The 14,085-nt window shown below is 37.0% G+C and overlaps 1 protein-coding gene across 2 annotated transcripts in view; it reads right to left on the bottom strand.

Annotated features, from left to right (window-relative positions):
* PREX2 (phosphatidylinositol-3,4,5-trisphosphate dependent Rac exchange factor 2) overlaps positions 1 to 14,085 on the bottom strand; it is a 168,907-nt gene that overhangs the window by 6,118 nt on the left and 148,704 nt on the right. For both annotated transcript variants that reach the window (XM_002198999.6, XM_072924731.1), the window contains exons 38-39: positions 10,485 to 10,587; positions 2,000 to 2,067 (exon numbers count right to left, since the gene is read on the bottom strand). In XM_002198999.6, the coding sequence (XP_002199035.4) occupies positions 2,000 to 2,067; positions 10,485 to 10,587 (171 nt within the window). The remainder of the gene's footprint in view (positions 1 to 1,999; positions 2,068 to 10,484; positions 10,588 to 14,085) is intronic.

The following is a 14,085-nucleotide window of genomic DNA, read 5'->3' as shown; positions in this document are numbered from 1 at the left end:
AGAGAAATGACCACCATAACGTGTTCTGAAGATCATTGGGCTTTTCCACATAGTCACAGCAGATTCAGAAACATGATCATTTAAGGTCACATTGTGCAGTCACCAAAACATCTGTTAGGAGCTATATATAAGGCAATACACATATATGTCATTTTTATACTGATGAGAGGATAAGGTCTGATCTTTATACAGACAAGAATGCAGAGAAGAATAAACAGGTTGATTATTTGATTCTGCTGGCATAATAAAACAGTAATATTCAGAGCTGGCAGAAGACAGATAAAATTACAGTTAGCATCTCATCTAGAGTAATTGCAGTGGGGTTAATACTTGATGATATTTTAGCAATGTTTAATTTTTATGGAGCAAAGTGCAGAAAACTTCAGCCCCAAAGTACTAAGGTCAGTGTATTCTTCAGGTTATAGCAGTAGTCACTAAGATTATCTTCAGAGAAAGTAATATAAAAGAACTGTTAAGCTAACAATAAGGCTGCACACATCCCTAATGATCTGAAGTTGCTACAATGCCAAAGTAGCTTGTTCTGGGTCAATATATATGGAACAACTATTTGAGATAGCACAAACATCAGCTGAGAAAACAAACAGTGGCAGCTGCAGACAACAAGAGAACCCTGTCAAGTGATGTTAATTGAAACACCAAATACAAAATTGTTTCAAAAGCAGAGAACTGAGAAGCCATAGTATTGTTTAGCTATACATCAAAAGTATCCTGCTGATGACAATTCTGAGTTGTGCATCTGATGCCCTAACCACGGAGGTCTGGCATATTCCTGTGACATTGCTATTGCTGCTCACAGGCAAGTGTGCCAGGTAACTGTGTCTATTCTATATTCTCATCATTCTTCAGCATTTCAGTGCTACATTGTGGGAATTTCAGCCGGAAAGAGGCAGTCCTTTTTCCACAGATGAAATGCTAAAAAATCTTATTGCTAAGTTTCAATTTTTGAGAACTTAGATTTTTCCTTTTTCACAAAAACCCTGAATCTAGACAATATTGTTGTGTTGGGATGGGAAAAGTTTGGGTTGCGAGAATTCTTTGGCTGTCTCCAGAATTATGTCATGAAGGAATTAATTTAAGTCTCAAATCATACTGTTCAAAATGTGAAAAGTCTTCTCCTACTAATGCTTTAATTACTTTTAACATAACAAAATGCTACTTTATTGCCGTGGATTTCCTCAAGGCAAAACAGCTGATCAGAGATCTTTGGTCTTGGACTGTCTCTAAACTAATCAAATCCTAAGCTAATTCAGGTCGTGTCTATCAGGTTTTACTAGTTCCCTGTTTCCTTACTGAAGCACCACAGTGGATCTGTTCTGTATTTTATGTGTATGTCTAGCTCATTCAATATGTTCTCATTAGTCAACAAAAATGATCTGTTTAAATCAGTAAAACCCAGTTTAAATTAGTTCTGTATTATTAGTACCATTTTAAGATAAAATTAAGAATTGTTTGGTTTTTTTTATTTACAAGTATTGTGCTTTTAAGGAAACATTTCCAGTACCTGCAATCCACCACAATATTAAAAAGAATAAATATAGAATAACCTATTTTTCATTGTAATGCATGTTCCAGAAAGAGACAAAGAAAGACTACATCATCCCCAAATGCAACTAGAACATGATTCTGCAGTACAGTATTGCATTAAAATGGGGTTATGGATCTAGTTAAGAGTATTTACCCAAACCCACTAAATATAACAAGTGATGAAGGACTTACTCCTGTGTTTTCATAATTAACATATACTAGGATTCATTTTTCAAAAATTGGCATGTTTTGAAGTGCTACATAGTGCAGACTTGTGCCACTAACCACTTGAAGAATTGTATGGCTAAGAGTGCAACTGATTTTAAGTACGTTAAGAGCGAAATCTTACCAGCTAAAGCATAATATAGTCAATGTTTACTGTTAGCTTTTGAACAGCTAGGACTGAATTTGGCACAAAGTAGACCATGGTCTAGGACACAAAAGAATCAATTACCTTGGCACAGACTGTGGTGTTCTATCCCTCACTCCTAAATTCTTGGCTGTGTTTTGTACTCTCGCACCCTGTGGAAGAAGAACAACAATTTTACTTCATTTACCCCACAATAAATTACGAAATTTTCGGAGGTTTGTAGATGAACATAACTATTGATTATAATTAATTAATACATATGTTTCATCTCCCAAAACAACTAGTATCTTCTAAGGTGAGGAACAAGTTAAAGCAATAAAGAAACAAAAATCTTGCCACTTGTCACCAAATAAATGCACACATATAGATCTTGCTAATTTAAAAGAGAATCATAAAAAATTAACATTTAACATTTGAAACAATCCAAACACATCTCATTTCAATTTGTTTGATTTTTGTCACTATTCTGTGTAGAAGTCTTAAAGTTCTTTTCTGACATGTCACTTATTTCCTATGAACTTTTGAACAAACAAATAAGATTTTCTATGAAAACACTAAATTAAACTAATGAAGAATGGCCTGAACTCGGGCACTAAATAAGAATTAGAAAAAATGCAGGTCCTGATCTTCCTTTATAATCAGAGAATCTCAAAATCAAACTCAAACAAACAGGCAGGAACCTCCTCAGATTGTTTAGTCTAAAATCCCCACTTAAAGCAGGGACAAAAGAAAAGTTCGTCTCTCTCTACCTTAACTGATCCTTTCAAAAACAATAGTGAAAGTACTTTTGTCTCACTGACTCATCTAGTAAGGAGGAAATGGGTAAAACATGCACAATAGTTATATACTATGAACTATTGTGCAAAAAACACCAGCTTTTGCAAACATACCAGCTTACACATCAAAGAACTTAGCAAAATTTCTTTTTGAATTATGAGGTCTAGCTCTTAAATTGCAGTTTTATTAATGTAAAATGGTCATAATAAAGAAATGTATGTAAGGCTTACTATGTTTTCTATAATTTTAAAGGTGATGGAAACTACTTGTTCTGTCAAATACACTGGCTCTCCATTTATTTCTCCTGTACTATGTAAATTCAGGAAAAAATAATAGGGAATAAAAATGTATAACCTCAGAAATATTACTGTGTAATCTTAAGTTGATGTGAAGCATTAAAGATACTTTATATTTCTAACAGAGCTGCAGTGCCAGGTGCAGATGACGTAAAATAGGTATAATCATTGGTTCCAGTCAGAGTAAGACTAGACCTTTCATTTGACTGAAATCAGGTACACAGGTAATTGACATGGTATTGATTTACTGTCATGGGCTGAAACAGTATATGAAAAAGTCTAGATGTTTACACACAGATATGCTCTCACATTGTATGTAAATCAACATGTGCCACAGAAACATCCTGTATCCTTACATTTCTTTAAGGCAAAAAAAGGATGATAAAGATAGAAAAAAATAACTAGAATACATATAAAAATTAAGGCAGAATATAAAATTATTTTACTACAGCTTCATCTATCTCAGTAAGATTGTCTCCAACAACTGCAAAGGCACATAACTATAGACCATGACAAACATGCCTTTCCCCAGAAACTCCTCCAGAATTTAGTCATTAGTCATTCAATACTTCCTCTCTTCATCTACAAGTATGTGTTAAATCAACTTTAGTGATTCTCTTCTTTCCCATCTCATCTTGTACTCTGTAAAAAATACACATCACTAACCTTGTGAAAGATCCATATCTTTGGTACAATCTTAGCTTGCTACATCAACAGTGAGAGAATGGTTTGCATTGCTAAAATTTTTAAGAAATCATCTAATCTCAACTTCCCACTGTGGCAAGGACACCTTGCACTAGACCAGAATGCTCAAAGCCCCATTCATCCTGTCCCCAAATATTTCCAGGGATGGGGCATCTATGGCTTCTCTGGGCAATATGTTCCACTACCTCACCACCCTCGCAGTAAAGATTTTTTTCCTAACCTAATGTCTAAAATTTATTCTAAAATAATGACTCATTCTAAACCCACTGTCACTTTGAAGCCAGTACCCCTTCCCTCTCCCTACATACCCTTTTACACAGTCCCTCTCCAGCTTTCCACTCTTTTAATTTGGTTTAAATCTGACAGTTTCATTTGATGTGTTTAGTTCTGTGCTGGTGAGGATAATGGTCAGTCTCTACCTGTGACACATGGTCTTTAGAAGTCTGTTACCCCCCTTCATGAAGCTGTTTTTTCTGACTTTCTCTGAATCTTTTCCACTATGCTGTTCCAAATGCAGGGCCATGACAGCATGATTTCTACTTTGTCCTCTATCCCTCCTAAACCACTATAGCTTCTGCTTTACTGATAAATGCTGCAAATCGAGCTGATCTTTTCTCCTCAAATCCTGAGGTCTTGAACATGAAATGGAATGGCAAGCTCACAGTCAATTATTTTGAATGTGAACTTCGGGTTTTTTTTTTCCCCAGTGCCCTTCACTTCAGAGTAATCTATGCTGATTTGCATCTACTATTTTATTGCTCAATCACAAAGTCCTGCAAGATTATCTATAATTCTTCAGAGTTATTCCTCATCTTTAATAAAAGAGTTGAAAATAGTTCAGTGGAGAATAAGAAGAACAATTAGTTAAGAAAATTCAACTGAAAAATGACAGGTCAGATGAACTGACTTCTTCTATCTAACAAGTGATGGCTTATCAAGGAAATGATCATCAAATTTGGGAGAGACTTTTTAGCAGGAGCTGTAGGAATAGGAAAACAGGTAATGGTTTTAAACATAACAAAGGTATATTCAGAATATATTTTATGATGAAATGGAATATATTTTATGATGAGGGTGGTAACACAGTAACAGGTTGGCCAGAGTATGCTAGATGCCCTATTTCTGGAAACAATCAAAATGCTAAAAGTCTAGTGCTAAATAGGGAAGAGAATCTGGTCACTAAGTTTATGACCTACTGGACAGAAAACAGGAATTGAAGGGGGGAAAATAGAAGAAAAAAAGCCACTTAAATGAGGCACAAAGTAAAACATTGTAATAATAAGTTAGGAAAACTCTGGAACAGACCACATGAGAAGCAGTGCACAGGAGTCCCCACTACTGGAGGTTTAAGAACAGCTACAACAGATGTCTGTCAGGAATGACATAAGGATAGATGTTGGTTACAGTTAGACAGTTGAGTCCAGACCTTCTGCACCTCCAGTGGCCTTTTCTCAGTGCCATTTTCTAAAATTTTATCATAATAAAAAAAACCTTACCATGACAAACTGCTGAGACTGGCACATGATTAACAGCACTGAGAGCCAGAATATACATATATTTGCAAAAACTATTTAAATTAATCACATGCTGATTCTGGACGTCAGTGTTATGACAACCTCTGAGAACAAAACCAGCCTATTTTTATTTGCATCACTCACTAGACAAACTAATTTTGCTCTCTTGCTCACATAATAAATCAAATGCATTGATTTAAAAAGGAGCCTAGCTTTATATAATCATGCAATTTATTGTTTAGTTGGGGCAAAAATTAGACCTTAATTAAAACCACCAAATTCTTATTTATTTTGAGGAAAAGCCCCCAAAAATCGCTAGCAACTTGCTATGCGACTTCTTTTTGTCACTACTGAGCATCATTATATTGTTTCTATTTCAATATACTGCTAACTTATATTTATCCAATTCTATTCTTAATTGACACTGTCTCACATGGGCATAAGGGAGAGCTGTGTTACATGACTCTAGACTGCTACCCCTCTGCATACCAGTACTGCCAGAGCACCAGTGAAAGATGATGGCAGTTCTCAGACACCATCGATCTGGACCCCTCTACATGAACTAGTATTCTCATTGCCATGTTTAAAAATTATAGGTTTATTTTCAAGCTACACACTAATTTAAGGGTAGCAAAAACCAGTCACATAGAGAAAACACTCAAAAAGCTCTAAATCAGTACAATACTTATGAGACTTATTCACAGAATGACTAGGTTGGAAGAGACCTTCAAGATCAGCAAGTCCAACCCATACGCCTCAACCCTGAACCTCAACTAAACCATGGTACTAAGTGCCACATCCAGCCTTTTTAAAATTACATCCAGATATGGTGACTCCACCACTTCCCTGGGCAGATCATTACAGAACTTCATCACTCTTTCCATTAAAAATTTTCTCCTAATATCCATCCTATATTTCCCTTGGTACAGCTTAAGACTGTATCCTCTGGTTCTGTCAGTTGCTGCCTGGAGAAAGAGACCAACCCCCACCTGACTACAACCACCTTTCAGGGAGTTGTAGAGAGTGATAAGGCCACCCCTGAGTCTCCTTTTCTCCAGGCTAAACACCCCCAGCTCCCTCAGTGGTTCCTCACAGGGCTTGTGTTCCAAGCCCCTCACCAGCCTTATTGCTCTCCTCTGGATGTGCTCAAGCCTCTCAACATCCTTCCCAAACTGAGGGCCCAGAACTGGACACAGCACTCAAGGTGTGGCCTCAACAGTGCTGAGTACAGGGGGAGAATGACCTCCCTGCTCCTGCTGGCTACACTATTCCTGATACAGACCAGGAGCCATTGGCCTTCTTGGCCACCAGGGCACACTGCTGGCTCATGTTCAGTCAGCTGTCAACCCCCAGGTCCTTTTCCACCTGGGCACTGTCCACCCACACCACCCCCAGCCTATAACATTATGGAGGGATATTGTGGCCAAAATGTAGGACTTAGCACTTGGACTTATTAAACATCACCTTATTGGAGTCTGCCCATCCATCCAACCATTCCAAGTCTCCCTGAGCTTTGGCCTCTCTAATTTTCTACTACATGCCCTAGAAACCCCCTTAAATACTTCCTGAGAGACCTGACCCTCCTTCCAAAGATGATACTTCCTCTTTTTGTTCCTGAGTTCCTTCAAAACCTCATTGTCCATCCACGCTGGACATTTGCCTCATCGACTCATTTTTTGGCACGCAGGAACAGTCTGTTCCTGGGCCCTCAAGATCTGTTTTGAACCACGCCCACCTTTCCTGGACTCCTTTGTTTTTAAGGGCTGCTTCCTAAGGAACTCTCTAAATAAGTCTCTTAAATAGGCCAAAGTCTGCCCTCAGAAGTCCGCTGTAAAAGTCTCATTGATGATCCTCCTGATTTCACCAAATATTGAATTTTTAATTTCATGATTACTATGCCCCAAGCAGCCTCAAAACACCACATCTCCCACCAGCCCATCTCTATTTGCAAGCAAAAGGTCTAACATAGTCCCTCCCCTGGTGGGCTCTAAATATAATGTTGATTTTATACTTTAAAAAAGGCATGAAAACATGATTAGTCACTTAAAAGACAACAAATTCTCTTCTGGCCTTTTCTGTTTATCAGCCTTTTAGTTACTTGTTTTCCTCAGAGCTCTCTGCCCTCCTGTAGCTCCTTTCCTAGGCCTCTGTCCTCTCTGCTGCATCCTGAAGTCACACTGCCATCAGGATGTTTTACATAGTATTTTATGTGTAGAGATGTTTACATGAGTAGATACATGAGCAGTAAGTTTAAAAATTTACCAAAAGATAGTTGGGATGTTTTCACAATTTTTTCCCTATTTTATAAATAAATCAAAACCACTTAAGTAAAGCCATTCCACAGACTTGCTCTCACAAGTTTATCTCTTTCCTTTAGTTTTCACAGACCAGGTGCTTGGTATCTTATTATAACAGACAAGACAATTACTTTGAACATTGTTCTAACAGTACAGCTGGAGCTATTATTAGTCTTGTTTAACATGATCTTGACTCATTCAATTAAAAAATAAAATCATTCCTGAGGTTATCCATTCAATCAGGTGTCTCTGGTTATTCAGTACTGGTTCAAGTTGGAAAACACATCAACTTTTAGTAGAGATAATTTCCTCTAGTGGAAGCTGATACTGACAGGAGTTAGTGCTGCTGAGTAACAGATGAAATAGATGTTCTTTGACTTGCACCTCCCTGTGGCTAATATCTTTATTCTACAAAAGGTTTAGTGTGTAAATGGGATGATAATTTTTTTTTGTTTGCTTTATATGGAAAAGGCACACGTATTGCTCTTAACTAATGTTCTGCATTAAGCTCCAAGAAGCCATTTTATTATTTTTTCTTCCAAGTTTTATGGCCTGCATTATGATCCTGACAGCCAAATCCTACAGATAATTTAAACATTAAATCCAAACAGGTTTCTAGAAAATACCATAGTGTGTTGTTGAAATTAGTCCAAAACATTTAGAATTTAATGGAGGGTTATATTTCTACTACAGGACTCCAAGACTGATTTAAAATTACGACAAAAGATTAATACTCAATTAAATGCCATAGTGGTTTCCTGCAAGAGAAAGGATGTGTGAGAAAAGTCTAGATATACTAGCACACATTTTCGCAGTATCTGTGTGTGGTATTGAGATATTGGTATTTTTAACAGCTATTGACCTCCTGCTGTTTTACTTCAAAGAATGTAGCTTCATCAAAAGGCCTTTTTTCCACCTGTATTTGAGCAAGTACCACAGCTGCTCAAAACTATGTCAGTTTCTTTCATTTTGTCTTTCCTTTTCATTAAATAAATTGCAAAAGCTACAAAAATGAATCAGCATTTTTAAAATGGCCTAGCTATGTATGTTGAAAATGAACAATTTGACAGACTACATCCTACAAGTATATTTATGCAAACCCCTACAAACATATTTTTTGATTGCAAAATACTCAGATCTGTCTTTTGCCTAAATCTTCACTAGCAGACATATTAAGCTATACATGCAAGTTTATCCATATAAAGCAGTAGCCTTCTTTTCAAGTTAAAGCTCTAATTCCTGAGCAGATGTATATGACCCAATTCAAGAACCTCAAGGGTGATTGATTATTCACCACAGAAACTTAATTTATGCACCAAAATAAGTGGAAGCCCAATACAAAAAGGAGTGAGACTAAATATTCTGAGGTACTCAGCAACAACAGTTAACATACAACTGATGCGAATCAATGGCTTGAAACTATCCACAAAATTGCTTTAACAGAGGTCACACCTACCACATGCATATTTTTCTCTATAGCAAGTTAGAGGTACAGCTTTTTAATCATTTTCGTAACTGTGATTACTGCACAAAATATGTAACAAAGATAATGAACATAATAAATTAGGTGCCATCTAGAACCCAGAAATTATGAACCTTGTGTTATCTGTGATTAATTGGTACAATATTTAATTATGGCTTTTTTGACTTCAAGATTGAGTGCATCCTGTAATTTGCTTATGATTTGTTGTAAGGTTGAAAGCTACCACAGGCTAGGCTACATGTCCCATATGCATGCAGAGTGATTAAGTCCCTCCTCAACCGCTCTTTCATCAACTGAACAGGTTGAGCTCTTCAATCTTCAGTTTATAAGAGTTTTCAGAGGTCTAACAACCTCTGGACTATTCATGTTCCTCCTCTGAATTCCTTCAAAGATACATCCTTTTGAAAGTATTTTCTGATAACAAGATACTCTGGAAAATGCTGTGCTAATACAATGGAGTGTATCCCCCATTTTCAGTTGATATTACCTTTTAATTCAGTATTTTTTGCATACCTTCACACTAAGAGTTAATGTTGAGGTGGTTATCTATCCACAAAAGCCTCTAAATACTAATAGCCCTTGATGACCAAAGAGTGAAAAACATTGTTTTGTAATAAGGACATTTTCCTCAGGAATCTTGCCTGGAAAGTTAAAAACAATGGTATTTCTTTCTCTCTTTTCCTTCTATACTTTCCCTTAATTCAGCACATGAGTCCCTTTTTACTGGCAATAGTTAACAATCTCAAGTTGTTTTTATCAATCATATATATCAAGATATAAGTTATCTTACTCAACAGACCATTCTGATGTAAAGTGACACCAAGGCAGTTACTATACAAAAATCACCTAGTAAAATAATAAGAGAAAGCAAATAACTGGTTAAAGATAGCCTGTTTCTATATTAAAGAATTTAAAAAAAACAAACAAAAAACACCTTCAACAATAAGGGAAGAAAATTTAGGGGAAAAAAAAGGCCAAAACACCCAAACTAAGAAGACCCAGATAGACAGGGCACAGCATTAAGATAAGGGCTAAAAAATGCTTGCTTGAGTCACCCCTGTTTGATAACTAGGTGGGTTGTTTGGAAGCACGCAGGTCTCCCGTTGCAGTGTACATCACAGCTGAGACAGCCACACCACAGCGTATTGCCATACAATGTCAGAAAGCTGCAACCCATACAGAGTAACAGCATACCTCCGCAGAAGGGTCCAGGTATCTGCCCATAAAGTAAAACATCATACCACTCCAGAAGGCTTCAAGCATCTGTCCTTCTTGTTCTTTAGCCCAACCTTTTATACCACTCATGTTCATGTATTGCCCCCGTGTGCCCTCTGTTCCCTTTGGGCACTCTGTGGCTCATTGCTGCTCACCTGCTTCTCACAGCTGTAGCCCATTGAAGACCAGGCTGGGCTGCAGCCCCATCCCAATCACACAAACTGTGTGCCTACCCTCCTGTAGGGAATGCTCCAACACCCTCCTGCACAGCAAGCACCTCACCTGTTTGCGCATGACGTCCATCGCCTGCATGATGTAGCGAGGGGGCAGCCCATGGCTCCGGGCCAGTGTGATCGCCTGCTCCAGGGTGACGCTCAGAGTGCAGCTGCAATGGGAGAAAGAGGTCAGCTACCTGGTATCTCCTCGAAATAACTGCCTTTAAATCAATACTCTTTAAAAAAAACTATATATAAAAAGATTATGTAGTAAACATGCCTCCTACACCTCCCTCACCCATGCAGACATTAGCCTTAACAGTATAATGTTTCTAAGATTTTGAGTGTAACAAGTGTTCCAGCTGACTTACAATCAAATGAATTTGTTTTGTTTTGTTCTCAAGGAAAAAACCCAAACAAACAAACCCAACTCCCCCAAAAAACCAAAACAGCACACAAAAACCCACACTAAAAACTATGGCTTGGCAACTGCACAACTTGGAGAGTAACAATACAAGAAAAAATATTTTTGCAATTGCATAAATCCCTTTTCAGATGGTTTCTGCATGTTACATCTCACCCTCCACTCAAAGCAGACCAAGGCTTTTTACCAGGATCCCAATATCTTACGATTAATTTAGCTTGATTATTCTCTTGGCAGAACAGTGCAGTGCAAAATTAAGAGACGTTAACCATTTTCAAAAAAGAAAATAGATGAAAACTGCATTCCTTCAAATGAGCTGTCCTGTGCCGCTTTTCCAATCTTTTTCAAAAAACCCTCAAGGACAAAATCTGGTTGTGATACCTCATCTAACAGAAAGGCTGTCATTGTTGTATCAGAGCAACCAGAAAAGTTTCAGAGCAGTAGGACAGACAACCTGCCAGCACACCAGGCAAGAAGTAGTAGGAAAAGTCATTGTGGACACGCCATCTGATTTTCATTGTCATCATGAGGACAAGAAAAAATGGTTGGTTTCTCATGCAACCAAGACTACAGCCATAGAAAACTCATGGAACAAGACAAAACACCTGAGTAGAAACAGGTGCTTTTAGAAAGACCATGTTTGAGGGCTGCTTTAACCCAAGAGGTGAGGGTGACCCTACTCTGCACCAGTAAATTGCTCAATGATTTTTATCTTCACAACCAAAGTACTGTAATAATCAAATCTCTTGAACCAGAAAGATGGGTTGTACACAAAATTATTCTACCTCAGGAGAACCTGACAAAAGCTGTAATTTTCAAGTTCAAATAATGCAACTAAGACACATTAATGTATAATTTTGAGCACCCTTTTGGCAAAATCCTGACCAAAATGTTCTGCATAGTTTATAATATGCACACAGAACAGACAATATGTTTCAATCAAACACTTATCTTGCTGAGCAGAAGATCTGTAGGAGGAAAAAATGTGTCTGTACTTATTTTCTTACTGAAAAAAAAAGAAAAACCCAAACCCAAATGACAAATTTAAAAAACTGCTTAAGCTAATTTCTGGACTGTAAGAAGTTTCACAGAAGTGAGCACACAGGATACTGAATTTGATCTGTAGCTTTACTAATGGCCTTTCATAAAAAATGTATACGCTAAGGGATTTTCCTTAGTAATGAGATAATTTTCATTCCCCATTTTTTTGTGTACACTGGCCTCAGAGTTAACTTGAGGCAAAAGTGTATTGATCTTTTCTGTTATGTGTTTGATTAAGGTGTAAGATAGCTAAATGTTAGATTAGAAACTCTAAACACCATTTTCATCTTGTCTTTGAAAAGTGGAATGTTGCACAAAATACATGTTCATAATATTTGCCAGCACCAAAATTTAAACATACAACCTTCAAGACAAGATTGCAAAGGAGGATTTATTGTACTGACAGTGGAAAAAAGCAAAAGTGTCTCAAATGTAGTTTGACAGGTATAATCTAAACCAAACAAAAAGGGCAAAAAGTTTCTCAGTAGGTATAATACGTATTAATGGGCTCAAAGTACAACTCTCAAGTAAGCAGTTCCTGAGGCAAGTTTCCCAGAAATCCCATCTTCCTGGAACCCTTAAGACTGAAAGAATAAAAAAAAATATATTCTGCATGAGTGAATCAAAACTAACAAAAAAGCCTACTAAATGAAGGTCATCTTGAAGAATTAAGTGCAATTTTGTGATTGAAAAAGGACTGCCAAGCTGCTCCCTATCCAAACCTGATTAAATGGCTGATGATCGTGGACATTATAAGGACTCTACATTTGGACAATGCCAACCGTGATTCAGAAATAAGGCTGCCAAGTGTGTAGGTAAAGACACAACCAGAGTGGGAAAAGCAGAGAGAGAGCAAAACAGCGTAATAAAGTTTTCTTTTAGAGGCTGCTATGAAGTAGGCAACAACTACAGTACAATTCTGAAACACATATGCTAAAATTGAAGATTTTTCTCCACAGAAAGCATGAATAGCAATTCTTAGGAAAGTATTTTTAACATATCCTACGCAATTAGTAGCAAAGACACTCACGATGACAGCAGTGATGATGTTAATTATTATCACACATCTTCAATAGAACATTTTTCCTTTGAGGTGAAATTCTAGAGGAATGCAGTTTAGATATATTAATTTTCTCTTTTAGAAAACCTTCTTATTCATTAATAGATGTTAAAAATCATTAAAATAGCATCAGACACATGAATGCATTTGAATATACTGTTTCCTTAGAGGTGCAATCTAATATCACCAGATTTTCTGTTCCTCCTATGGCACGTAAAAAGTCTGATGAATGGCAGAGTTAAATATAAATTACAGATTATGGCTTTTGTCCTGTGATTAAGAAATAAGGTTACTACTTTCTAAATAAAACAAACTGACAACACTCAAATAGTGTCATTTTAGTTGAACATCAGATTAGTGAGATGGCATCTTCTAACAAAACAGATCATATTAACCTTCCATGAGACTATGCTAAAGTTGCTAATTTATCTACATACAGGTACTTTCTCCCAGTTCTTCAAATAGTTTTTTTAAATTAGTACATATCCCTTTTCAGAAATCAAACTGCCCTAGACACCTGCTATGATAGAAAAAATGCACACACAAAATATCAGATGGTAATATGGAAAAGTCATAACTGGAAGTACCTCAGCAATAGGGCTGCCAAGCATGGAGAGATTAAGCAAATTCAAATTTAAACCAATGTAACTTCTAAAATTTTATTAAACAATATTAAATCTGGTTATTCTCCATCTTGTAAATTTTTTCTGGTGGCCTGAGCAAAGTTCAATATCAAGAATTGTCAGCAAATATGTGCAGTAAGTAATCCACTTTTCTCCCGCATTTTGAGAGCTGATAAACAGATGGTATTAAAGTTTACAAATCAATCTGGAAGCAGTTCTGACCTCTGAAAGTATCTGGTCATTTGGATGCAATCAGCCCAGACAAGCCAAACACGGAAAATATTTGGGGGGGAAAAACTCTCATAACATTCTGTTATGGGAAGCATAAAGCCCAAATCCATAGATTTAACTGTGTAAACAGATCAAAATCTGTTCTGACTCCTTCTCTTTTCCTCTCACCCCTTTTCTTAATGCGAGAAAAACAAAAGACCCAAATTCATCACGTCAGAATTTATGTCAGTTAGAATGGCAAATCCCCTGCCTTGACAGATTACAACAGCAAGGCAGAGACATTTGGATT

Source organism: Taeniopygia guttata, chromosome 2 (assembly GCF_048771995.1).
Source record: "Taeniopygia guttata chromosome 2, bTaeGut7.mat, whole genome shotgun sequence".
NCBI classification, from domain to species: domain Eukaryota; kingdom Metazoa; phylum Chordata; class Aves; order Passeriformes; family Estrildidae; genus Taeniopygia; species Taeniopygia guttata.
The sequence above is the reverse complement of the archived record's forward strand: the minus strand, read 5'-3'. Positions and strand labels throughout refer to the sequence as shown.